The 25,140-nt window shown below is 49.3% G+C and overlaps 11 protein-coding genes across 11 annotated transcripts; 4 read left to right on the forward strand and 7 right to left on the reverse strand.

Annotated features, from left to right (window-relative positions):
- Nucleotides 1-93: 93 nt before the first annotated feature.
- Nucleotides 94-1,144, reverse strand: N7506_005883 (40S ribosomal protein uS3; the record flags this gene model as incomplete). Its single annotated transcript, XM_056955176.1, has 3 exons — nucleotides 94-420; nucleotides 492-805; nucleotides 991-1,144. 3 exons carry the CDS (start codon nucleotides 1,142-1,144, stop codon nucleotides 94-96), a joined length of 795 nt encoding a protein of 264 aa, XP_056809510.1.
- Nucleotides 1,145-1,892: 748 nt separating this feature from the next.
- On the reverse strand, nucleotides 1,893-4,223 carry N7506_005884 (phosphatidylinositol-3-phosphatase YMR1; the record flags this gene model as incomplete). The annotated part of the gene is made up of 3 exons (XM_056955177.1): nucleotides 1,893-3,620; nucleotides 3,665-4,144; nucleotides 4,200-4,223. 3 exons carry the CDS (start codon nucleotides 4,221-4,223, stop codon nucleotides 1,893-1,895), a joined length of 2,232 nt encoding a protein of 743 aa, XP_056809511.1.
- Nucleotides 4,224-4,739: 516 nt separating this feature from the next.
- On the reverse strand, nucleotides 4,740-5,795 carry N7506_005885 (uncharacterized protein; the record flags this gene model as incomplete). Its single annotated transcript, XM_056955178.1, has 3 exons — nucleotides 4,740-5,420; nucleotides 5,478-5,612; nucleotides 5,664-5,795. The coding sequence occupies 3 exons, from the start codon at nucleotides 5,793-5,795 to the stop codon at nucleotides 4,740-4,742; spliced, it is 948 nt and encodes a 315-aa protein (XP_056809512.1).
- Nucleotides 5,796-7,017: 1,222 nt separating this feature from the next.
- On the reverse strand, nucleotides 7,018-9,291 carry N7506_005886 (putative respiratory complex assembly protein Rmp1; the record flags this gene model as incomplete). Its single annotated transcript, XM_056955179.1, has 1 exon — nucleotides 7,018-9,291. The coding sequence occupies one exon, from the start codon at nucleotides 9,289-9,291 to the stop codon at nucleotides 7,018-7,020; it is 2,274 nt and encodes a 757-aa protein (XP_056809513.1).
- Nucleotides 9,292-9,569: 278 nt separating this feature from the next.
- Nucleotides 9,570-10,836, reverse strand: N7506_005887 (N-terminal C2 domain-containing protein; the record flags this gene model as incomplete). Its single annotated transcript, XM_056955180.1, has 5 exons — nucleotides 9,570-10,143; nucleotides 10,197-10,609; nucleotides 10,663-10,686; nucleotides 10,750-10,766; nucleotides 10,824-10,836. The coding sequence occupies 5 exons, from the start codon at nucleotides 10,834-10,836 to the stop codon at nucleotides 9,570-9,572; spliced, it is 1,041 nt and encodes a 346-aa protein (XP_056809514.1).
- Nucleotides 10,837-11,181: 345 nt separating this feature from the next.
- N7506_005888 (uncharacterized protein) lies at nucleotides 11,182-11,589 on the forward strand (the record flags this gene model as incomplete). The annotated part of the gene is made up of 1 exon (XM_056955181.1): nucleotides 11,182-11,589. One exon carries the CDS (start codon nucleotides 11,182-11,184, stop codon nucleotides 11,587-11,589), a length of 408 nt encoding a protein of 135 aa, XP_056809515.1.
- Nucleotides 11,590-15,162: 3,573 nt separating this feature from the next.
- On the forward strand, nucleotides 15,163-16,185 carry N7506_005889 (uncharacterized protein; the record flags this gene model as incomplete). The annotated part of the gene is made up of 1 exon (XM_056955182.1): nucleotides 15,163-16,185. The coding sequence occupies one exon, from the start codon at nucleotides 15,163-15,165 to the stop codon at nucleotides 16,183-16,185; it is 1,023 nt and encodes a 340-aa protein (XP_056809516.1).
- A 1,717-nt stretch (nucleotides 16,186-17,902) lies between these two features.
- Nucleotides 17,903-20,033, forward strand: N7506_005890 (uncharacterized protein; the record flags this gene model as incomplete). The annotated part of the gene is made up of 2 exons (XM_056955183.1): nucleotides 17,903-17,989; nucleotides 18,039-20,033. 2 exons carry the CDS (start codon nucleotides 17,903-17,905, stop codon nucleotides 20,031-20,033), a joined length of 2,082 nt encoding a protein of 693 aa, XP_056809517.1.
- Nucleotides 20,034-20,674: 641 nt separating this feature from the next.
- On the reverse strand, nucleotides 20,675-20,989 carry N7506_005891 (splicing factor 3B subunit 5 family protein; the record flags this gene model as incomplete). Its single annotated transcript, XM_056955184.1, has 2 exons — nucleotides 20,675-20,686; nucleotides 20,747-20,989. The coding sequence occupies 2 exons, from the start codon at nucleotides 20,987-20,989 to the stop codon at nucleotides 20,675-20,677; spliced, it is 255 nt and encodes an 84-aa protein (XP_056809518.1).
- Nucleotides 20,990-21,178: 189 nt separating this feature from the next.
- N7506_005892 (tRNA-specific adenosine deaminase) lies at nucleotides 21,179-22,946 on the forward strand (the record flags this gene model as incomplete). Its single annotated transcript, XM_056955185.1, has 3 exons — nucleotides 21,179-21,332; nucleotides 21,437-21,479; nucleotides 21,536-22,946. The coding sequence occupies 3 exons, from the start codon at nucleotides 21,179-21,181 to the stop codon at nucleotides 22,944-22,946; spliced, it is 1,608 nt and encodes a 535-aa protein (XP_056809519.1).
- Nucleotides 22,947-23,304: 358 nt separating this feature from the next.
- On the reverse strand, nucleotides 23,305-24,909 carry erg24B (uncharacterized protein; the record flags this gene model as incomplete). The annotated part of the gene is made up of 3 exons (XM_056955186.1): nucleotides 23,305-24,413; nucleotides 24,481-24,785; nucleotides 24,836-24,909. 3 exons carry the CDS (start codon nucleotides 24,907-24,909, stop codon nucleotides 23,305-23,307), a joined length of 1,488 nt encoding a protein of 495 aa, XP_056809520.1.
- Between the last annotated feature and the right edge of the window lie 231 nt (nucleotides 24,910-25,140).

The raw sequence follows: 25,140 nt of genomic DNA on the forward strand, positions 1-25,140 counted from the left end.
AGATATCAATGAAGGTCTTGAAGGTCATTCATGTAATTTTGATTGCGTGAGGTAGAGTATCAGGTTAGGTTAGGAATGTAGTAAAGAACAAATTTACTCCTGAGCGAAAGTCTCGGCGGAACCCTCAGCCTCGGCAGCCTGCTGCTCAGCAAGACGCTGCTGCTCAGCAGCCTGCTGGGCGGCAACGGCCTTGGCACCGTAGTCCTGGGAGACGGGCTGGAGGACGGGCTGCTCCTCCTTGGGCTCGATGATGGTAACGGAGTCGGGGAGAGTCTTCTGGGGGCCGGCCTTGCCCTCGGGGTCGGAACCGCGCATGATCTTGACCTTGATACCGAGGACACCCTGGCGGAGGAGAACGTGACGGGTAGCGGAGTCGATGAACTCCTTGGCGGGCTGACCGGAGTGGATCATGAAACCGTCCTGTTTGATTGTGTTAGCTGAGTTCCATGCGAATTCGAACATCGTTGGTTTGGCGGCTTGTCGAAACGTACAGTGAACTTCATGGACTTGGCACGGGCAGCACGGAGCTTTCCGGACACAACAACCTCGCAACCCTTGGCACCAGACTCCATGATGAAACGGAGGACACCGTAGCAAGCACGGCGAACGGCAAGACCGTTAAGGAGCTTGTAGCGGAGGGACTCGCACTGAGCGACAGCGGAGAGACCGCGGTTCTGGACCTTGGCGGCGTAGAGGGAAACGGAGTTCTCGGGGAACTTGAAACGCTTCTGGATGAGGGAGGTGAGCTCGCGAATGCGGCGACCCTGCTCACCGAGAACCTCCTGGGTGTGGGTGGCACGGACAACTGGAAGGAATCATCCGTTAGCATTCAATCCACCAAAAGACTTCAATCCCAATGCCAATCCATATCCGTCGATCCTTCGTGATGAGCCTCCCAGTATTCTTCGGTCCAGCCCAATTCTTCACCAAAGCGATCGAACGGATATTGATAGGCTTTTTTTCCTTCTTTTCTTCGGGGTTGCGACGTACTGATGTCGGTGACGGTGGGGGTCACGCGGACCTCAACACCGGAGTAGCCCTCCTCGGCCAGCTCGCGCTGGAAGAACTCGTTCAGCTCGGCATAGAAGACACCGTCGGCGACGAACTTTCTGCGCTTGGAGATAGCACCCTGAACAGCGGCCATTTTGACGTTCCTTTGGTGGTGGGAGGGGGTTGTCGTGGGAGGGGAGTCGTAGGTCGAAAGTTGCTTCAAACAGTCCTCCAATTCTAACACACTTCAAATTCTTTAGTGGGGAATAGGGTCACACTAGAGATAACCCTAAGAGTCACATGATATGGACTTCCGGCGCTATTCCTGTTTTGGTGGCACTAGGCGGAAAGCCTGGGCACTATATCAGGCACCAAGGCACCAAGGCATCTTTAACTCTATTGGGGTACTCGGTGCCTCGACGTCATTGGGATCTTGTCCCCTTAAGTATAATTCTCTGTTCACGGCTTAGCTCCCTCGACCAATCATGTTTCACGGCTTGGCTTGAATCGAAGGTTCGACCAATCGAATGTTAACTGTATGTACAATTAGTTGGAACTTTGAATGGACAGCTAAAAAGACAGTTTAAAAGACAGTTCAAAAGACAGAGTATGGAGTAGTTAAGAAAGATAGTTAGAATGACAGTTAAAAAAAATATCCCAAAGTTGATGACAGTTCTGTTCCTTTACCAATCGAAATATGAGATTGAGCTAATACATAACTACACCTATTTACAAGTAACTATCGTCGTCTTTTTGGCCGCGCGTGAGCGCGGCACTGAGGCTTTTATTGATAAAAGGCTGAATATGATTGATATTCAACCGCAAACGCGCTATAGGTAGACAAAAAAAGAAGAAAGACTCGTCAATGCTCGAAATCCACCGATGCCTCCTATGAAGCATCTTTATTGCATCTCAACCTCCAGCTCTTTCGATTTGTTCGTGTCGCGTTCTGGTGGGAATGCAAGTTTGGACACCCCCGATGTTACGGCTGCCATACCCGCAGACGCAACGTTTGGCGTGAATTTGCCAGCGCCATCGCTGGACTGATCTGCAGTCTCTATTCCTGTTACCATCGAGCTTCCTTCCGTGGAATCATCATTGGAAGGGGGTGTCGCAGGAGAGCGAGGTCCGTTCATGACCCCATTCATTTCAGCGTCTGTCCGACCGAACACCTCATTCCACCAACGAGTTTCACTCACCCGAGGGAAGATGAGTCGCTCCTTGCCCCTTTGGTGGTCATCAATGATAGGATCGTATAGAGGATTGGTAAATTGTTCTCGGCGAGCAAGGAAATAGTCCCAAACACTACGAGTGCGATCCCGAGCCTTGCAATCCACGCGCTCTTTTTCGCTGTTGAACAAGAAGGTGCCAAATTGGCACGAGTACAAATGATAGAGAAGGCGTCGCAGGAAGCGCTCATTGAACTCAAATCGAGATGGGTATTGGTGAAGCAACTGGTAGGTTGCGTCTAGGAACTGATGAAACACAGGACTCGTCTCCTTCGGTTTCGTTATTTCTTTTTCGGGACCTGAGCGTGGTGCAGCGGGTTTCTTTGGCGTGTCAGAATCATAGTTTTGAAGCTCTCCATCGGAATCGGGCAAGGAGTCCTTGCTGTTGTTGTCTCTGTTGAAGAAGCCCTTGGCACTGAGGAACGCATTTTCAATGGCTTTTCCTGCACCCCCACCATCACCAAAGCTGCGGTTGGGGTCTCCACCGATGCGCTCGTTCTCAATTTGGAACCACTTCTCGCTGTTCAAATGGCCAGATCGATGGCGGAACATGTGTCCAAACGAGAGCCAGTCCTTCTCCACGAGAACCATGAAACCTTCCAGTGTCCGGAAGTATGGGTCCAAGCAGATTTGACTGAGCGCACTGAGCTGACTGGTACGGTCCCAGCCATCAGAACAATGGATCAGAACATGGGAGTGAGTAAGGCCAACTTGACGAGTGATTAACCTGGCGCCCTCCAAAATCCCACCAATGTGCTTCAGCCAGCCGCTACGCGCGAGTTGATCACGACTGGGCCCGAGCGGAGTCACATCTGACTCTTTGAGAGCATCAATAACTTTGTTCAACGAGTCCCGCATGACGTGAATGTTGTCAATCCCAAGATATGCCTTGGTGGCGAACTTGTAGTTGTCCATGTTCTCAGAACCAAGTCCAACCGCTTGCATCGCAAATGCATTAACCGTAGGCCGCGCATCTACAATCAAATTTGATTGCTGAGCGCCATATATCGACCGATTCTCCTCCAAGTCACCACCGGCAGCAGCCACCAGGTCATCTTCCAATTCCTCGGCGTTCAACTCCGGAACCATCACCTGACTTGTTTCAGGACTTCCGTGGCTGGAACCTCCTTCTTTCTCTGGAGACTGCGAGAAAGCAGCCAGCGGACGTTCGGAACGAGATGTTAAGAATATGGCGGACATAAGCTTCTCGTCTTGAATGCTCCGGTTCTGGCGAACACCGACCAGCGGCTGCGAACTTCTGGTAATGGTGCAATTGTTGACTGGGTGCAAGTATGACAGTGTAGGGATTCTTGCACGAGATCGATACCGTCCCGCGTAATTAAGTGTATTGTCGGAGATGCACGAAGGAACGGGTATAATAGCGGGATAGGTGGGAGAGAACTGTATGGTTAGCACAGAACATCCAATCAGTCGCTGGGATGTACCTCGTAGTTTGCATTTATCTCTGACAAACGCCATTGCCCGTTGTCAACCACACCCTGGCGCGCCCATTCCTTGCGCGCATCATACAGATCCCATCCGTTGAACTCCTTCTCTGGTGGGGGAGGCTGATAACTGAAGGCGTATAGCTTGTCGATACGGCTCGATTTGCATGTCCACTGCTTGATGCTTTCAAATACTTCTCGGGCTTTGTACTCATTCACAAAGTAGAAACAGACAAATGTGAAGTCTCGGCATCGGAGGCGGATGGAGGAGAGCTGGCGGGAGGCCGCGGGGGCCGGTCGTAACGTGCAAAATGCGATGATGGGGTATGTGATCCAAAGCTCTCTTGGTCTTGCTGTCACGCCCTTGATTTGATCTTCGGGGGAGATCGTGGGGGTATGCGAAAAGATGAGGTGGTGAGGGGTGAGATGGAGGGTACCATCAACCTGCTCACCGCGGCGAGTCAAGGTCACATTGTCAACCTGGAGTGATATTGTGAGTGAGAAGTGCAAATCGCCTCCGACAGGCTGGACCAACCTTAGCAACTCGTGTTTTCTCCATTCCGTTTGTGAATCACTGGCGCGTGATCTTCATTCTGGGCGTGGAAGAAGGCCGGAAATTGGTGGAGACACAAGAAGGGTCACTGCAGTAAAAGGTATGAGGCAGAAAGGGAATGAAGAGGTAAGATCAAAGCGATCACTTCCATCTGAAGGTGGGAAACCTGGGGAGAGCGCGGAGTTGGAATGAGAGGCCTGGTGTTACACGTCACGGGCTGAGTGGGGCCTCACCGAGGTCTACTACTCCGTACAAACGTCGGAGTTATCTTTGCTTTGGCAAACTACACGGCCTTTGTGTCCAGATTCTATGGATCGGCCTATTGTTTAAAACAAATGAAAGCCTTGTGTCGGGTTCAAAATTTGACTGGGGTAGATGAACATATCGAAGGACTCAGTATCGAAATTATGAGTTTTCCATTTCACAGGGTTGATGTCATTCGGGATAACTACATGGCATATCAAATGACCGATCCAATCGTTCATAGTGCCTTGCTCGGTTTTCAGGATATAATTAGAAACATTAGGCATAAACAATGTCAGGCGTTGATTTGAGTCCTTTCTTGACCAAACAATCCACTATTCCTTCGAGATATTTCAGCTCACAGGTGTACTTGCATTTATCCTCACTGAACACCTTGTAAGCTGTCTGCAAAGGGAGCATTGCTGAAGCTGGCCCAAAGAGTTTCATCTCATCCTGTAAGAGATAGTTCATGCTGAGGCATATCTTTCGTGAAGCTGCTTGTATAGTTTTGGGGCCTTTTGGCAAAGTCCAAGACGTCGAAGTGTGGACACTTGCTAGGTGACTGAGTTCAAGGATGCAAATGATCTGAAATGCCCAAATATGCATGTAAAAGTTGGCCATGGTGATGTCTGTAAACCAGATATCAGCTTCTAGAAGTGGTGGCCTGGAATCTGAGTCCAAGGGTTGACTCCACATCGACTGCTCATGCAGAGATTCCTCCCAGTCTTCCAACCGTGAATCCAAATTCAAAAAAGACTGCCATAAATCCGATACTTCAGAATTCTGCGGTGCAATTGATAGCTCGGCAAGATTATCCACTCGTTCAAGGAGTGATGGCAGGACAAGGGTCACGTTTATCAACTGTTGCATGAGTGATGGCGGAGAAGCGGAGAACGGAATGTCAATCCAATCTTTTGATGCCATGAATGCTGATTTTCGTGACTGGACACTTTGCACCATCTGGGACAAGTCAACACCTCAGCCAGCAACTAGTTAAAATCTCCTTCGGGCACCTACAAATAGAGGCCTGAAGCCCACAAACAAACTTTGTAGAGCTCCCGATTTGAACATGCTGGGCCCACTAGCTTGGAATAATTGTGCCACACCATTGATATGCATTGCAAGACCAAAGCGAGAGTCTGGAAGCATGACCTAAGAGATGTTAGCGAGGCATCTAGAGCGCTTGTCGGAATTTATAAGTACTTCAGCTAAGAAAAGGCACATGATCGCGGCGGCAAATTCAGCATCTAGGACTTTGAGCTCCTGCGCATTTGACCGAAGAGCTTCAACAGCGTTTGAATAGTCCTGTACACTTTGTGTAGACGATTTGGACATGATACATGAGCTCAATGCTGTAACTGCCGGAGACAGGACGCAGTCATATCGTGTGGAGGGGCCCTCGGCAAGAGTTGAGAGTACCCCTACCCATGCACCACATATTCGTGGAGCATCAGTAGCAGCAGGATAGATGTGAGATAGCTCCTCCCGAGGGATATACTCTCTGGTTATTGATTCGATGATAGACTTGCGAGAGGCACAGAGTGACCTGTAGTCATGACGTAGCGCATAGGAATTTACCGGAGTAGTCTCCCTGGGAGTGACAAACGTCCATGCAGGGGTAATCCAGTCGCAGACTCGACCTCTCAAGCTACACTGAGTACAGCACGGTCGTTTCCCGTCACACTACTCCGTAACTTGATTAGCACTAGGATGCGACATTAGAGGGCAGTGAACCTCTGAAGTGACATACTCCAAGCTTGCGAGTCCTGCACGTCTGGCAGACATTTTGCTCTCTCGGCCTCATGTTTCACGGTGGAAAAGACTGGGCAGACGAAAGGGATTCATCAGAGATGGCTATCCGAGCACCTGGGCACCTGGGCAGAGTAAGGTAGCGGGTCTGCCCACGGGTAGCTGTCTACTCCTACCCAATCAATGGCATTGATACAAGTCTTGGCGGAGTAAATGACCAAGGCTGGTAAAGCGTCTATGCGGGAGAAAAGCATATAGAAAAAAAAAAACAACGTTCAAAGTACTCCGTACGATGCTACTGCATATTCGTAAATTATCGGAGAACCAAGGTGCCTTTTTCGATTACCGTATATCAATCGGTACGACAATTGGTCTGAATGAGGTGGGACGGAATGGGGTAGTATTTACTATTCGGAGAAAGTGAGTTATCCTAGTGTTATCTCAGATTATTGAAGACGAGCAGCTATTTTGTGGCTCAGAAGCTGGTTCGGAAAAAGGGAGCAATACACCATTTGTGAGGAATGGTGTTGGATGTCTGTGACATCCGTAGGCAGACCTCGGGAACAATTCTATCTTCTCTCTTCTTTCTCGCCGCTTCATGAGGAAAGAAATGGCAAGTTGTGCATGGAAAAATCTGTATACTGATTTCCAGGGCCAGTGGTAAAGATTAAGTAAGTGTATATAAATGTTTATTCCCATAATGTACAATGAGTAGAGCTGAAGCCCTGAAGGCGCCGCCACCCTATGTGAACGTCCCCTCCACGTATGCACGCTGTACAGAATTTCCCAAAAGATGATTCCTGCGCTTCTACTCCGCATATCTGCTTGCATTGATCTTGAACGCCATGTCACATGCTGTGTTATAAAACTCATGGAACTCCTGGTCCAAAAGCTCTTGAGAATCTTCGTTTTCTGGTGCTGAGCCACTGGATGGAATGGGCATGAGCAGTGAGACTTCGTTCACACGAGAAGCAAGGAACGGGCCACTGTCATAATATTGGTAGTGGAGTGGTCGACCATCAAAGTCGTACTTTTGGACAATCGAACCCCGAACGTCACTCAGTGGAAGGGTCATGTATTCCACGGCCAAATTTTCGGTCTGACCGGGGCCGTTGGCATCATCAAGTTCATCATGAGGGTCAAATCGACAGGCCAGTTCCTGGGGAAGGGAGATATGACAGAATGTAGATAGCGGAACAGGGCTACCAAGAGACCCAGTGGCATTAAAGAGATCCTGGAGAGGCCGTCTGATGCTCTGTAGCATTTCTTCGACTTCCGGTGCAATGCGAACCTTGCGAGGATGATCTTCCATGTTCGTGTCATGCGAATTGGAATAGGGATCTTGCCAAATGTTTTGAGTGATTGTGCGTGTGAAGCGCAAGTCCGAGCCGTTCTCAGGGAGCAGATAGTCGACACTGTTACTGCCTCGAATAGCTTTGACGCTATCAATAATGAAATCGCCATCCAGCTGGGTTTCAGTGGCCACCTCGACCTCGAGTTCCGGGAAATCATATATGTTGGAGGTTGGTATCAATCGCAATCGATATGACTCTGTATCTTTCCTTGGAAGATCGGGCCAAAGTGCGTTCATGAGCTGGGTTACTTGAGGGCCATCCTTAGTGAATATTCGTGGGAGGGACAATCTTCCTAATTCTGCAGGACTGATAGGTGCATTGTCGATTGATGGCTTTTGCATGAACAAACACTTTCCGAACGTAACTGTGACCGATTCATGCAGACTATTGGTCGAGACGAGATTGGACGAGAGTTCGGTTTTTCTGAGAAGTTTCAGTAGCTCATCTGAGAGCCGAGTTTGGTGTTTATCGAAAAACGGGGTGTCGAGTAATTCTGCCTCTTGATTCTGACTTGAGGACATGGCCCATCGGAACCACGACTTTTGTCGCTCAAACCAAGATGCATGGGCTTCCGGTCTGTAGCTGTATGCAGTGGCGAGTTCCGAAGCAGGTAGATAGGTAGAGAAGGGAGTTGATGGTGAGGTAGTGTTGAAGAGCGCCAGATTCAATGTCCGGCGAGCATTCTCGGCTCCCGTTTTATTTTCGGCGAGGTAGAGGATTTTGCTTGGAGGCGCGTTTGCCTTGTACTCAACGAGCACTCCGTATGTGGTGTTGACCCATTCCAAAAAATCGGAGGTGAAGACCTGGTTCCCATCACCATTGAGGTGGGTGCTGATTCCAACATCCTCCTCACGGGTTCTGGTGGTTGCATCAGAGATGATTTCAACGACGGCTTCACAATCGTTTCGTCTGCCGGTCAATGAAACCAAGTTGGTGGATTGCATGATATCGATACTGCAGCCATGAAGATTGGCCAGCTCGTGGAATGAGAAGTGTTTGGCATTGGCAAGCAAGCCTATGAACCGAGCCGAGAGAGGGAAGTCTAGTCGACCAATCTCACCATCCACTACCAACTGCCAGCAGTCTCGTGCAATGGTTTCTGCAAGGCGGGCCTTCCCCTTTGATTCTGATGCCTTTTCTGGGCTGGATCTTTTCCCCTTGGGTTGAGGGGCCCACGTCCACGGTCTCGTTTGATCTTCGTCAGAATTTCGTTTTTGCGCCGATATGTAATCCGACAGTTGTTTCCATGTGAAAGATGATTTGAGCCTAGATAAAATCGCCTTGAACTCGCTATTCGGTAGTGTTTCTCTTATATGGTACGTCCCACGAGTGGCATTGATACTCTCATGCACTGAGGAATCACTAGGAGTCGAGGATTCTTCGTCAAGATCATCTAGAATGGAACTAATCGTATCGCGGGACCGGCGTTCGGATTTGCGTCTTCGATCGTTTAAGTGTGGGCGGCGGCGCGCAGCGACGACAACAATCTGCCCTGGCTTTCCCAGCGAGTCCACATCCAATGTGACTTTTGAATCATCATCATGTCGCCGCCGTCTCTGTTCGCGGTGTTCGGAATCCTGCCCGTCGAAGGCTTCGCGTTTATCGGACCTCCAGCTGCTCTGGAACCGGGGGAGGTTGGCGCCTGCGTGTGACAGAAGTGGACGTGGGAATAAGAGGTTTCGGGAGCCTAGATACCCGAGGGTCTTCCCAGCAGGACGTCGAAGCATGACAGCAGAGCAATGCTATTGCGCGTGTACAAAAGACAAAGATTCCTGCAATCGCTTTTCTCCGGCGATAATCGCGGCGCTAGGCCGCGATAAGAAATCATATGATGCCTCAGGCAATAATGACGATCTTCTCCGTATGGAAAACGAATGGAAAACGAAGAAAAGACTCACATAACATTGTGAAGATGAGGAAGCTTTTGATGAAAGTTTTCAAAAAGCGAAAATTGGTTACCAGTGGAATAATTCCTACTTTTACATGATATGATGTCGGGCGAAATTCATTCCTTGACCTCCCAGCTGCGCAAATCCTCTCTCACATCGAACTCGGACAGCTCATTACTTGTGCTTGGCGCCTTCCAGCCACGAACTTTTGCTCCGTCGTACAATTGCTGTTCAATGCTTCCCCCTTTTTTTGGGTGCCCAAGTGCCGTGAGAGAATCCGCCGCCTTCTCGTTATGGTGTGAGTGGGCACTAGAAGAGCTTTTGGGGCGCCGCTCGAAGCTCGGTGACAGGTATTTCCCGGGGCGACTCTGTCGCGTGGCGGCATCCGCACTCAGCAACGATTCTCGGTGATTTCCCGGAGCGACATTGGCATTAGCATTGTGAGCGTCGTTGTTCCAGCAAGAGCTTCCGGCGAACAATTCTTCGATCAATTTATCGGCAGGTAGGTCACAGGCTCTCGAGGACCACGATGCTGCTAGGGTACGCCGATATATATCTTGCATGTCTGCGATTTCTCTGGTTTTGGTGTTGATAGACGGCAATTGGCCAAGGTCATCATCAATCGGCTGTTCAGTAGAATGAACCACACCAGCGATTCCTCCGAATACCGTTGCTGATTTCAGTTGCGGCCTATTTTGTGTCAATGGCAAAGACCACAGTAGGATATCTGGGCACTCGCTCACGTTGTGAAATTGCGATCTCCTTCTATCTGGCGCATTGCTATGCCGATCTTGACGGTACTGTTCACCTTGCTTTCATGCATCAGATATCGCCGGACGACTCCTTCATCTTCCTCAACTTTGTCCACATATTCGGCCAGATTGAGTTTGATTTTTCCCAACACGTTCTTTTCAGAAATAGGCGACGAGGTGAATTCTTGTATGACTTCGAAGTTGATTTCGCACTCCTGTAGCATTGATGTTCTATCAATGGTGAGCCTTACTTGAAGAGATTTTTCGTATGTCCAGTAGGCGCGGTGATCGGAAAGACTCGCTTTCTCCGTATGGCCCTGGTGCTCAGTGGCGCTTGATGACGGTAGCCGCCATCGCACGAATGCAACACTGCTCCCCAGTGGAACATTGTTTATGTCAATTATCTGGAGAAGTCAGAGACTCGGACATGAGGCTGAAAGGGGAAGATCACGCATACTCTCAGCACAAGCTCGAATCTGGGCTGTAATGGAAGGTTAGTGCACAAATCTCCAACGAGACCATCGTGCTACTGGGAGAAGCTTACCCTTCTGTTCTTTGGGACTGTTGAATCATAGCATAAGTAAGGACCCTGAAGTGACAAGTATAGAAGAAACATACCAAATGCTTGCATGATGGCAGTAACGTCACCGGCTCCAAGCTTGTCCGATAGTAGTTACTCTCTCACCAGCTGGCCAAATTAGGCCCGGCCTAAGGGTTCTGTCTTAGTTGAATTCCGGAGGATTGAATCAGCATGAGTATCAAATGCCAAGTAGTGATGTACTGGCTAATTTGGCTAAGTTGCTCCCCGCATGCGCCGGCATTGCGGGCGGTGAAACCCGGTGATTTGGCAGAATGCATTCAGCCCGCGGTCACTTCTACTCCAACACATACCCACTCTTGAACCTCCAAATCATTCCCTGATACGTTTGTCTAAAGGGCTCACTTTTTTCTATTGGTCTTTGATCTAGTTGCAACCATGGTGAAGCCAGAATCCTCGCCTCCTACATTGACAGCAGAAACATCCTCACCGTTTGTGCCCTTGGATTCCTCATTGCGCGCCACTCCCATCCACCCCGATCTCGCGGAAATCAAAGTCCCAGGGGGTCCACTACCGTCATACAACTATCATCCAGTGACATGCGAACCAATCAAACCACAAGATTACCCAGATGAGCTAGGGCAACTACAGCAAGAATTCACATCGAAGGACGCTGTACTGCGTGCTCAGGAACGAGCCGCCAAAGAAGTGCAGGAGATCATTGAAAATGCCCAGCGCAAACGTGAGGACGTGCAAAGAGCCATGGACAAGAAGGTCAAGGAACGCGACACGGAGATGAAAGTTGTTTCCAAATTCCAGGAAGCTCAAGCCGCGGATACTTCATGAAGATGGCGGAGGGACCTGGGAGCCATTACCACTACTTCTGAGTTGATGGACAATGATCACGAACCGTGTTTTTCAACAATTTGAATCGTCGCGCTGTCTACAGTCCACAATGTGGTCCGCTAGTATCGGACTGACCAGATCTATCCATTTGCCATGGATGATCACTTGGACAGAGCACCTCAGAGAAGCACAAAGACACTTGAACCTATCCCGAATAAACACATGTGCCGGCAACATTTAAGTCCGCCTCAATTCTCATCAGTCCCGAGTCAATGCACCACATACTTGGGTCAATCTACGCTTTCGAATGGGCCGCAATCACTCTGGGGCTGGACAATGGAATGAGTGCCTTCACAACATCTCCAAAATGGCTGGTCAAGCATTCATATTGATCACCAGCAACGCTCAAGCCTAACAATCTGTGAGCCTCAGGCGTATGTCAAGTTCTGCTACAGCCCACAGGAGAGCGCATCACAAGCTGTGGAATAATCTATTTATGGGATGATATTCAACATCATTTATTTCAACATACTCCTCTCTCACATTAAACATCTTGAGATACCATGAACCTACCACTGCAATAAATAAGCTTGGTGTCAAAGAACTGATAGCACTTCCAAGGAGACTCTGAATCAAATTGGCCAATGTCAGTGTTAGCAGGTCGTCTAGGTTCTTTGAAAGCCCGCTGGTGTCCTTGACTAGCTCTGTGGTAAGGTTAGGGCTCACAGCACCGGTCAGGCTTTTGGTACGAATTGTTGCTAGGCTTATTTGTTGTAGGAAGCTTATATCATGGGATTTGAATGTGTGGTGGTTTTCAAATGGCTTTCCGGGACATGAGCCATGTCATCTAGACTCCAACTGGCAACCTTGGAAAAGCCATAAAAAGGTTCAACGGCAAAGTTTTCACCAACAAAACTCTTGTATCTCCCACTATCTGAGGGCTGAGAAATATCCAGCTTTGATTTTGGTCTTGTTTTCTATTCCATTGTTCTAAGGCCTGTTGATAGTCTGATTGGTATGTCCTGGTTATAACTATCTTGATCTGTAATTCAGCAAGCGAAGTAGATGTTTGTACGGAGTATAAATATCTAACTTTACAGAAGTACCTTCAAAGTGTCTAACCTTGGAAGTAGCTTAGAATATAGGCATGCACTCTAAGCCAATATGAGAACACCAAGAAGAGACCTTCGGTTTTCCATGGACTGAGCCGTTATCCAGGGCTTCGCCCGGGTAAGATATATGACTGGAAGCAAGACTTAATGTGTTCATTTGAACCACTTTCTTGGGATATTCCGAAGATCGGAAGCTTGCATAGCTACAGCATTCATCGATAGATTGCAGGTGAGAAACTTTTTGACGCCCGAGCTCATAGGCATCTGAGATAAGGCCAACTGGACAAGCAGCTTGGACCAGGCTACCAAATTCTCCATGCGGTTGATCACCAGATCGACTCTCTTGATTTGATTTTTTCCAAGCGCCGTTGTGCTACAAAAAATGATCATATGCCATAAATTTCGACCCGTTTGGCTGTTGACCAGGATTAAGCTACTACTTCGTGAGCAGAAGGATTCCAACGATGTTGAGGCAACGCTCCGCAGCTTCGTTTCAAATCTACCGCAGATGGTGGATAATTCTATGAGTCATAGGTTTGGGTAGCAATATCTGGACTTGCAATCACAAAGCGCACGTCACAGTATGTTGCCAGAGTTGCAATCAGGTTACTGTGTATGTACAATGATACTCGGAAGCTTAACGGGGTTGAATATAGACCTAGTCGAAGTTTCAGCACCCGCCTAGATGTGAGCCAAAGACCCATCGCAGGTTCCAGCTGCTATCGACAGCCAACACATGATGCCCAGCAAGTTTCTTGCAAAACAAACAAGTATGAACACTACGGTCCGGATATAGAAAGTGAAGCAAAAGAGTGAAGCAAGGGTGGGGCCGGAGATGACCGCCACATGGTGTGGCGCGTGCAGGCACCGCCTCATCTATTTTAGGAAAAGCCCCCACTGCGGCCTTTTCTTGATTTTTGATTTTTGATTTTGGGATTTTGGGACTTCCCTGTTTTTTCCCCCTTCAAAGTCCACATAGTCTGAGAACAATAAGAATTGTGGCAGGAGATAGCTCCAACTGCCAATGACAGCTAATTCCCCCTACACACCAAAGACCATGTGACTGAACTCATATGCAGGCAGTAGCAGGGATCCCATTTCAGGAAAGTGAGTATATGAGATGATATCATCGGTATTAGGCAAAGCATATACCAGGACAGGTATAGCGGAGTATAGGAGAATACTGACATAACATACGGAGTTGGAATCCTCTACTCCGTATACTCCGAACGGAGTACGAAGTATACGAAGATGTGTATTCCTTGTATTTCTCCAATACACTAAGTGTAATGCTAGTGGCGCCGGCCCAAAGTATGACCATCGAGGCTCAGCCCAATAAGCGATCGTAGCAGGGATCTCTCAGCTCTCAGCGCATCGGCCAGTCTCGGGCATCAGCGAATCCTAGCCCGGAAAGGCCCCAAGACTGATCATGCCCCACGACCCTCCATCAGCTGAGGTCTACGACGGTGTTATCCAAGCGTTCGACAGGTAAAAAAAAAAAAAAACCAACCACCACGGCCACCACCATCCGAACGAAATGTTTGGAATGTGTTTCGAGTGTTGAATCTAGAGTTCCTTGAGTTTATAGGTCTTGATCGAACACTAAGGCTTGGCTTGCAGGCTGCAGCCAAATTTTAATAGAATCTTCAAGCGGTGCGGTGATGGACTAGTTTAGTATCCCGAAAACATGTCGATCTTGGCGCACACTGAGAATCTGCACATCGCTCAGCTGAGGAATGCGTGCCCATTCCCCGCTAACTCAGTTCCCCTAGACTTGGCTCTAGAAGATCTATGGGGGAGTCGGAAGTTTTTTTCATTTTTTTCTCAATTGTTTGGTCCAAGGGATGTGCCGTTGCGCAGATCAATGGGGCTTAGCTTTTGCAGTTTAGGGCTTCGTGCATTTTGGTTCTGGCCAAATGGACGTGCAACGAGTGTGAGACTGCCAAATCCAAGGCACTAAGTACGGAGTACTGTGCGAGGAACTCGTCAACTCGGATGAAACACTGTATGTACGCAGTGTTTCGACATATCGCCACTAGACTTATGCTACTGTACGAAGTAAGTACAGAGATCGGGGAGTCCGAGGAGTGGCCACTGTACACTGACTCCATCATGCATGTCGACTAAAATAATACGAACCCTAGAGATGTGTTATACACTTGTAGAGAAAAATATGGTAATCTCCACAGGTTCCACCCCTCTATTATTCTCAACCTCTTTTTCTTTCTTCTATAACCACTCTTGACTTTCACAGTCCTCTCTTTTCTTTTCCATATTCTAATTTCTGTTTCTTTCGCGCATTCGCCCGCACATTAATCTATACTGACTCTCAATACTCTACAAAGCCTCGGATCTCTTGCTCTTTTTTTGTGTGGGCGAATGTCGCCTTTATGATTTATATTCTATTCTATCTACATTCTTTTATATCATCGAACGCAGGACGTATCACCTTTCAGTCATAATGCCAACAGTCTTACTGCCATCGTCCGCCGCAGCCTTCGCACCACGATCTTCTCCGAATGTCGTGTTGACGACCAAGGTTGCACCATGGTTGACTGCAACCTTGAAGCGGGTCAACCGGGTCAAACGTCCTTTGAACAACGTCACGCAACATACCCGGTGCCTAACAGAGACACTTTCTTCGCCAAACGCCATCTGGACGTTGTGCTCCATGATGTTCACCAAAGCCCCAGAGGCGGAGTTAGAGAAGGACACGAACTTGCTTTGGGAGTCCATACACCACTACCAGACCGTCCACATCGAGGCTTATGTGGTCCACGTCGACATGGTCTCTCGGAATGAAGTCGCCTTCAAACTAACCCCGGAGACAATTGAATCCCTTGTCGACTTTCACAAGGAAATCTACTCCGTAGATGCTGTCGCCAACACCTACAACTGGTCTGGAAAGCACGCTCAGTTGAAGAAGCTCCAGGATGAGTTCGTTCAAGCCGCCAACAAGTTTGTCTACCGCACGGATGCCGACGCTCTCGAAGGATTGGAAGACGACGGTGCAGGAGAACTACTATGTGGCCGCAGCGAAGATGTGAAGAACGCCATCGGCAACCTCTTCGTCCCACTGATCCCTCCGCCGCCCCCAATGGTGGAAATCATGCGGCCCGTCCCCCTTCTCCCCAGCTCGACGGGGCCAGAACCCTGGTGGAACGTGCCCGCGCCTGAGTCGTGGAAAGTACTGCCGCCCAGCCCCAACTCGACAACGGGTGATTCTAATGCGAATCTCTGGGCTAGTTGCAATTTCAGTGATGCGCAGCAGCTGTCTCCGTCCCCATCTTACAGCCAGCCTTTCACCACCTCGTACGGTTACGATGGTATGTCGACTTGCATGCCCACGTGCATGCCTGCCACGTCCGCGATCAGCGCCCTTCAACTGCCAAGTACCCTTATCCAACCTTGCAGCACCGCTGTGAACATGATGGGCTTTGGTTGGGGAGATTTCGGTGCGTTGCCCTACGGCACCATCGCTTAGATCCTCAACTGTGACTCTGGTCACTTGTTCGGCCTTCCCGAGATTTGCAACCTGTTCTCATTGAGCGTAGATCGTTCATTGGGTCAGGGTGCGCGCGCAAATCTTGGTTCACCTCTCCTCTCTCTCCCGGGAACCCAACGACAACTCGCATTCCTGACGGCGTTCTCCTCTATTTGACTGTGCATTGTGATACTCCCTGATTTTCGTCTGCATGATAACCAGAATACTCTTTTTTTGCTTTGTTTTTTGGCTTTTGCGCTTGTTCTGATATTTATGTTCGATTCCAGCGTCAGCGTCTTTACTTTCTTTCTTTTTTTCCCTTTCCCTTGCATCAAGAATCGGCGGGTCGGCTCTTTGTTATGTTTCTGTTCTTTTGTCCGCATATATGTCATGAAGACTGGTCTGCCTCGCGGCATGTGGAGGATATGAATTTGGATGTGGAATGTCCATTACGCCTTCGATTCTTTCATCGCGTCGAATGGGAAGATACGAGATTAGGGTCTGGTTGACTGGGTCAACTTCTGTCCTTCTTCTCTTGTGTTTCCTTCGAGCTGTCTCACTGGTACTGGATACCGGACCGGCCGACACTCTTCGTTGAGCGTTGGGGGATATGTACACGCGACGGTGTGTCCTGCTTTGTACATCTGTGATGTTTGTTCGGACACACCTTTTTTATCAACCATGGCTTGAGGTGCAGGTCAAGTGACAGAGTGAGAGAAGAATTGTCTTCGACTCTTGTTAGCCTCGAGTTCATCCGCCTGTGGCGGATACCGAGCGCAAAGGGCGATGAACCCCAGATTCTTCGGTCTGTGACCAGGAATCTGCTTATCCCGCCCCAAGCGACAGGATTCTGAGACGTTCTCCTCTATCCTCAGTGATCTGATCTCACCAAAAGCCATAGTTGACATTGATAGGCTCATCTCCTATCGTTCAGGGGTTTAGAAAATCCTGAACATGCTTGGACCGTCGGCGAGCCCTTTCACTGGATGAAGGCCTTTTCTTTCTTTTTTTCCGACGGCGAGTAACAGATGCTCGACTAGGCAGATTCATTCCTTATTGGTCTGTTCTAGTCGAGGGGCTGGTCCCTCGCGCTGGCTGCTTTACTTCTCTTGGTTAATTTGTTGATCCGTCAGCATTTTAGCCCAATCATTGTGTGTACCTACATATCTAGCTTTTAAAAAAGAAAGTGCATACAACTCCTTTTCGTGGTAATAAGAATGGAGCGACTGAATATCCCAAAGGGGCAAGGATAGTAGTTGTTAACCAAGTTTATACATCCGCACACCTACCCCACAAATTTGTACATGACGTCAGCTGGACAATAGGGACTGGACACTTTCCATTTTCCACTTCCCCCAATCCACACATTTCAACATCGTGACTGTTGCGATTTGTTCTCTTTCCCCGAATTGTACTTTTACTCCCTATTTCCCTCTGGCGTAGATCGGACTCTTATTCACATTTGAGCCCATTGTCGCCTGCCCCGTTCTACATTTTGACTTACTCATTTTACACTTGGATCCAAAGTGCAAACTTTACAGCATCAACAGTCTGCATTTGGTGCTAATATACGTGGCCTGATCTAAGCGCGATCGCGAGCTGACGACATCCAAACCCCGCGACTCCCGCAACTTGCAAACCCACCATTACCCTTACGCCGACCCTGCACAATCCATGAGCTCAGAATAAATATTTGAATACACCATCGAATACCACCATGTCTTCCTTGCATGAGGCACTTCAATGCCTCAAACCAACCTCGTGGGATGATGTCCCACAGGAACCCGCCGAGCTTCGCAAATATGTACGCGATCTCTTCCAGCACGCCCGACTTGTCGCAGAATCGCTTCCAGACCCCCCCATCTTCCGAGAGTGACTCTTACCCTGGACTGGATCTTGATACGGACGATCTCGCTTTCCCTAAATTCGCGCCATCCCATACACGCGTTGGAGAAACCGATCCGGAAATCACAGCCTTACAAAAGGAATGGGGAAAACCGTTGAAGATGGGTGGACCAAAAGATAATCCACTAGATGTGGCAGTATGGAAACTTTCCGCAAATGATGGCGGAGGCTCATGGTTTGGGCGGAGGAGTGTACACGAGGGCCTTCCTTTTGACCAATGGCGGAACAAGATCTCAACGGAGTACGATGAGACACTGAAAGTCAACCAAAAGAAGATCGCGAAGGGACAGACGCCCGATGGGAGTATTCGCGGAATTGGGGCTGAACAGAAGGTAGAATCGATTGAGATCAAAGACGATAGTGGATCCGTGCTGGGGGATTTAATCGTTTATCATGTCTCGGCCCAATTCCCCAAGCCTACGGCCCCCCGTGATTTTGTGGCCATGATCATCAACTCTGATTCAGGGTTGCAAATCGGGGGCACCAAGCAGCCGGGCCGCAGCTGGATGATGATCTCAAAGCCGTGTGACCACCCTGGCGTACCAGCTAAGAACGGCTATACCCGAGGGAATTATGAATCGGTCGAGCTTATTCGCGAAATTCCCAGGAAGAGCGCTGTCAGCAGCAGCAGCAGTTCCTCCAGCCAGAAAACCAAGAAAAACAGTGATTCCTCATCTTCTGGTGTGAGCTCGAGCAAGGAGGAGAAGCCTACGGAGAGCGACGATGATGCGATCAATCCAGTTGAATGGATCATGGTCACCAGAAGCGACCCAGGTGGCAGCATTCCACGCTGGATGGTTGATAAGGGAACACCTCGAAGTGTGGGATTAGACGCTGCCAAATTCATCAACTGGGCTGTTCAGAAGGACAAGCCTTCCAAGAAGGATAAGAGCCCGGAAACAGAGGCTATCAATGCATCAAAGTCCGATGCCAAGTCCGGACACTCCGTGAATGACGAATCCAACAGCGACCAAGCGGACGATTCGGACTCGGACTATGAATCACTTGAAAGCGACGGTGAGCACTCGCATCATGGTTTGATTGCCAGTGTCACTGGTCTTCTCAGCTCTGGTCTAGAAAGATACGGACCACAGGTCCTGGGCTATGGATCCAACACTCATGAATCACAGACTCATGGTGAACCAAGCGAGGGTCCAGGGGACGCAGAGTCCACAAATCACTTGAGCCCAGGAAGTGCACGAGATAAGCCAGCGTCTGAAGTCGAGTCTTCCAGATCCCGCGAGCCAGATCTCACTTCATTGGCATCCGCTCAGTCTGACGTGGGAGCACCTGTCGCTGACGATCTCGCGCATAACAATATGCGCCCAGAGGAACTGATACAAATGACAAAGAACGGCAAGCTCACGTCCCATGAGAAAGAACTCGCCAAGCTGGCCCTTCGCAAACGCGAAGTTGAAGCCAAACTTGAAGAAGTTCGCGCGGAAATGGAGAAACTCAATGTTTCACAACTACCCACCAACCCAGGAACCCCACTCAAAGGCATCAACGAGACAGATAGCGATGCCAGTGGACTTCGCAAGCGTGCAGCAACCAATCGCTCTTCTACGCCTTCCAGTAACGCTACACCGCAGAGCACTCAAGACAGCACTGAGAAATCCTCACAAACCGCCACACCTGATCACGCCTCCAGTCACAAAGCGGCGGCACAGCTGTTGAGTGGAGAGACAAAGCTCCTTAAGCAGCTGCGCAAGATCGAGGCTAGTCAACTTAAGGTTGCATCAAAGATTGAGACCAAGCAACGAAAGCACGTGGAACGGTCTGAGAAATCCAAGTCCAAATCAGAGGTTGAAACTCTGCGGCAGGAAGTCCATGATCTCAAGAAAGAGGTTCGGCAGCTGATGAGCGATCGTCAGAAATGGGTTGATCTTGTAGGCTCACTGCAGGCGGAGAATTCGAGACTGATAGATCGAGCCGAGAAGTGAGGTTGCAGTGTAAGATGTTTTGCAGTTCGCTCTTGTACATACATTCGGCTTCTGGCCGTTTCTTCATACGATACGTGTTCTATTATATTTGAATGCATGATCGTGTAATTGAGATATTTTACTTGTTTCACAGATAGAATAAATCAGCTAGAGGAACCATCAAAATTCCAGGCACTAAATACCTGTGTTCAAAGATGGGAGGCCGTTATTCAGGCTCTGAATAGGATTGCTGGTCGCCTTATCCAAACATCCATTGTGCCTCCAGAGCCACAATATGTGCGTGCTATCCTCTTTGGTTTCATTTTGGGGGTAATGGACATTTTACACCACGCGCCTGCCCGGGAGAAAGGCCAAGCAGGTTGGAAGGCATTTGAGAACATTGGGACATTGAGGGGTCTTCCATTTTCAATGACTGAACATGAACGGCAAGAGCGCTACTCCGAGCAGACTTGATTCAATATGAGGGTCACGATATTGGGGTTGGCGCCAAGTGCAGAACTTGCGAGGTAAGAGCAGCGGGATATCGCGTTTGAGTAGTTCCGAGCACATCAAAGAATAGACGGTGCCATTTGAGATTGGTGAATTGGTGTATTGCGACAAAGGGTATCAGGAAAGCAGAAATAGAACCATAACGAAGTGGTCTACTCTTGAGTCTGGCGCAGGAAAAGAAAATGTCAGTCTTTGACAACGAAATCTTCAAGTACATGACATACCTCAGGTGGATTTCCGGCGCCTCGCACCATTTTCTCCAACATCGCGGTACGCACCATCTCCTTGGGCTCGCCCATACCAACAGCCATGTAGGAGAGCAGTGGGGGGTGGCCGACGTAGGAGGAGTAGCTGTCGCGTAGGATGTTGGAGGTCCACTCGTACTTGGTTGTATCGGCGTGTCCGGTACCAATGTAGCGAGACTGGAGAGCCTCCAGGTTCTGAATTGTGCGGAGCTTGTCGGCCATTGTGGATAGATGTGAAGTTGGAGATGAGTAGAGCGTGAACGAGACTTGAAGGGAGGAGGTCAGGCCTCAGGCAGAGTGTATAATTTCACGTGATCAGATTTTTGGGGTGAATTTGTCGGTTCTTTCCTTCCGCGTGTACAACCATTTTTGGTTCTTTTATATACGAAGTTTGAGAATCGAATGCATCTCATGAATAGTGAAACTTCTGATACTACATTATCCTCCCGGATTGCGTCGCTGGTGCATGCTCACTTCAATGCTCTACCTACGCGTAGCAAACCATCCATTTTTTCGGATGGATCGAGGGAATGGATTCCTATGACTGGCATTGTAGCTGTTAAAGGTAAATTATCTATATGAGGTTGCGTTTGCGGCTGTCAGTATGGATGGTTGTTATGTATCGACTCGAGTCATTGCGTGGAACTAACCATGTCTTTGAGCTGATAGGAGAGAACACACCTTTGGAAACTCTTACCTGCCTCACTGTTACGTGAGTTCTGGACTGATACAAAGGCCCAATATTTATCGAGGCTAACCCTCATATAGGAGTGGTGCAAAATGCCTGTCGGCGTCACATATCCCACGCTGCAATGGCCTGGTCCTGCATGATTGTCATGCCGAGATCCTGGCTATACGAGCTTTCAATTACTGGCTTCTTACCGAATGCAAAGGTCTCTTGTTTCAGGAACAGCAGTCAGCCTACGATGCTCTTAATCCCGATGATACAGAGCCTCCTGGCTCATCATTCATACGAAGAAGAAGCACAGAGCATGGAGAGGATGGCCGCAAGCCACACCCCGAGTGGCCACCATTCGAAATTCAGCCGGATATAAAAATATATATGTATTGTACATGTGCTCCTTGTGGCGATGGGAGTATGGAGCTCTGCATGGCAGCCCAAGAAGATGCAACGCCTTGGGAAGTTCCACAACAAACCCAGAACGGCCATGATACCGAGGATACACCGAATGGAGAGATGTTCCTCGATGGTCGTGCTCACTTTTCTTTGCTTGGGATAGTTCGTCGGAAACCATCACGTACAGATGCTGAATCGACCCGCAGCAAGTCTTGTTCAGACAAACTCGCACTTCGTCAAGTGTCTTCCTTGCTCTCTTCTGAGACCAGCCGCCTTGTGGCTCCCACCAAGAATGTATATATCGCTGGACTAGTTCTTCCCGAAGAAGAGATCAGCCGGGTGGCTTGTGAACGCTCTTTTGGTGCGAATGGTCGAATGAAAGGTCTGGCAGGGCGATCTTGGCCAGAGAAGATCGACCATGACAAAGAAACAGGATATCAATTCCGACCATTTCAAATTCTCTCGGTACCAAGCGAAGAGGTAGCAGCACTGTGGTGCTTCGCGAAGCCGAAACCTGTCACTTCCCCTGCAATCACTCCGCAAAAGGAGGACACTCCGCAAACTCAAAGTGCCAGAAAGAGCAAGCCAGGAAACGCAAGCGCTGTATGGACGCTAGCTCCAACATACTGTGATCCGTCAGAAATTATGACGGAGAAAGGCAGCAAGGCACTTCCCACTCTCCGTCGTTCAAAGACTGGCCTGTACGAGACTGTCATCAACGGGGTGAAGCAAGGGAATCGTGCATCTGCACCTGGCGCAAGAGGAGCCTCAGCGTTATCGCGGGCTAAAATGTGGGCTCTTTTCCGCAACATATCTTTCGGTCCAACATCTGCTCAAGTTGGTGATGTCTCTGCGGTGGTTCCAGAGACACCAGAGGCTCAAAAGCCACAGGAGAGTACCTATATGAAATTCAAAGAACCTCACGGCAAGAAAGACCCATTGAGTATCCGTATGCAGGCCATGCGTGATGCTCAACAGGTTCTGAAAGGATGGATGCCGAATTCTGGAGACGAAGGCTGGGGCTTGGATGTCTTGGTCGATTCCAAAAAAGAAAGCGTTGATAAGAAAGATAGCCCATCTGAGATCATTAGTCGAGGATGACACATTGAGGCAAAATCTTTGGCTTTGGTGCGCGCTTAATGGCCGCAGCATCCCCTTGAAGGGCCACGTGAGTACAATTGGTAGGAAGCCAACGAATCAGGAGATATCTGCTCAGCTAAATGCTTTACCAAGTACGGAGGATTGATCAAACTAATCAGGGCGGAGTCTTGAGAGAAAAAGTAGCTTTTGAATTTGGTAGAAAGAGATTGTCCTTGACCGAGTGACAAGTTCTATGTCGAGTCTGCCCCTCGGGCCAATATCATGACAGCCCCAAAGAACCTTGGAAGATTAGGATCAATGTACAGGAAGACAAAACTAGATTAAAGGGCGTAATTTGAGAACCACCGGGCCATGTCTCCTAGTAGATTCCAGGAATGATGCGGCTGCGCACAATGGAAGTGTAACGCTTCCAGTCCGCACCGTACTTCTTCTCGCACTTCTCCTCGTCACGCATCTCACGATGGATCAGAAGAACACCGAAGTACAGCATGTAGAAGTAAGTGAAGATCATTCCAAAGCCACGGATCTCAGGTGTTTGCACTGCCTGCTTTTGGACTGCGCCACTGGCAGGGTTGATGCTCTCAATCAGAACATAACCTGCAACACCGGTGGGGAGGCAGTAAGCCCAAGACATGGTCCAGTCACCCAAGTAGTTGATGTGGCGGGCCAAGCCCCACCATCCAGAGATCATGAGTTTGGAACCGGCAGCGGTCTCGATGTATTTGATATTCTTGACGCGAGGGTCATTTGGGTTGGTGCGGAAGCGGTTCTTTTGGTTGTTGGCACCACGGAAAATGGAGTATCCAATAGCAGTCACACCTAGAACAACAGCCATGCCGGTCAAGCCGAGCTCGTAGGGGAAGACGGATAGGTAACGACTCTGAATGCTGTACAGATGGGGCACCCAGACCACGTCACCGAACGACAACATAAAGCCGAACCCATCCATGATGACGTCCATGGTGGTCATGATTGCGGGTTCCATGTAAAGTGCGTCCAGAATGTAGAATGCCTGGAAAATAGTCACCAACACGATGGAGTCGGTGATGTAGCCGTAGGTGCGGTACTGGTGAGCTACGTTGGACAGATTCAGGATTGTCCATCCGAGCAAGCCAGGCCTCATTTCCATGAACACCTTGATGTCAAGAGTGCGAGATGCCTCGCTGACAAATGGAATCGGTAGGCGGATACGCGGGTTAAGCTCACGGCCGATGAAGAAATCGTAGAGCACGTTGCCTGTGTGGCCACCGGGGGCCAACTCACGTAGACCAACATTTGCCGTCCCGGGTGCCGGGACCGTGAAGCTCTTTGCGTAGACGAAGAGCGCAATAGAGGAGGAGATGATCAAGTTTGCGGTGATGACCTGGATGTAGTTGTCCCAGAGGAACGTCCAGACGACAAAGTCGGCTCCGTAGAGGTAGGTGCCTCCAGCAAGGCCGGAGAGAATGATCAGGGCGGAGTTGAATGCTTTATAGCAGCGCATGTTAGTCAACATTACAATTGAGAGGTTGCGCCGATTGACACATATTCATACCATTGAATTTGTACTTCAAACGTCCACCACAGGCAAGCTCAACGCCCTCAGCCTCTTGACCGGGCAGGAAGACCTGCAGGAACAAGCTGAAAGCATAGTAGCTCAGGGTCCAGAGGGTGACCTTGGTATCATAAAGCGCCGACACGCCCTCCTCCGGCCATCCCACTTCGGCTTTCAATTGCTCAAGGGTCAAGGTTGAGGGGTTCAGCAAGCCTGGCGCAGGACAGCCGGTGACATCGTTGCAGGCGAAGGTAAAGAGGTAAATCAGAACTGGGAGACCGAAGATGATACCGAAAGCACCTAGTCTGTATCAAAGGTCAGCTTTAACCAGTGCAGTGGGAAGCTTTGCACATACGGTCCGCCAAACTCATAACCACGCTTCTCTGGCACTGGCTGCACAGAGCTTTGGGAGCTCTTCTTAGGGGGCATAATGAAGCAGAAGGATTGAGCCAATGGAGAATAAGGGAAATAATCCAATGGCGGGGGAAAGGTAGGCACCTAAATAAGAGAGAGAGAGAGACCCTGACGTCGCGCGTACGATGTCGGATGTTGGAAATCCGCAGATTGCCCGTCTCCGCGGTTGATCTCCGCGTCACCAATCACAGCTGCCGCGATGCAACGTAAGCTGCTTCTTCCCCCTTCCTCCTTCCAGATTTAACC

This window comes from Penicillium brevicompactum (genome assembly GCF_028827555.1).
Source record: "Penicillium brevicompactum strain IBT 35665 chromosome Unknown utg000005l_segment0_segment0, whole genome shotgun sequence".
NCBI classification, from domain to species: domain Eukaryota; kingdom Fungi; phylum Ascomycota; class Eurotiomycetes; order Eurotiales; family Aspergillaceae; genus Penicillium; species Penicillium brevicompactum.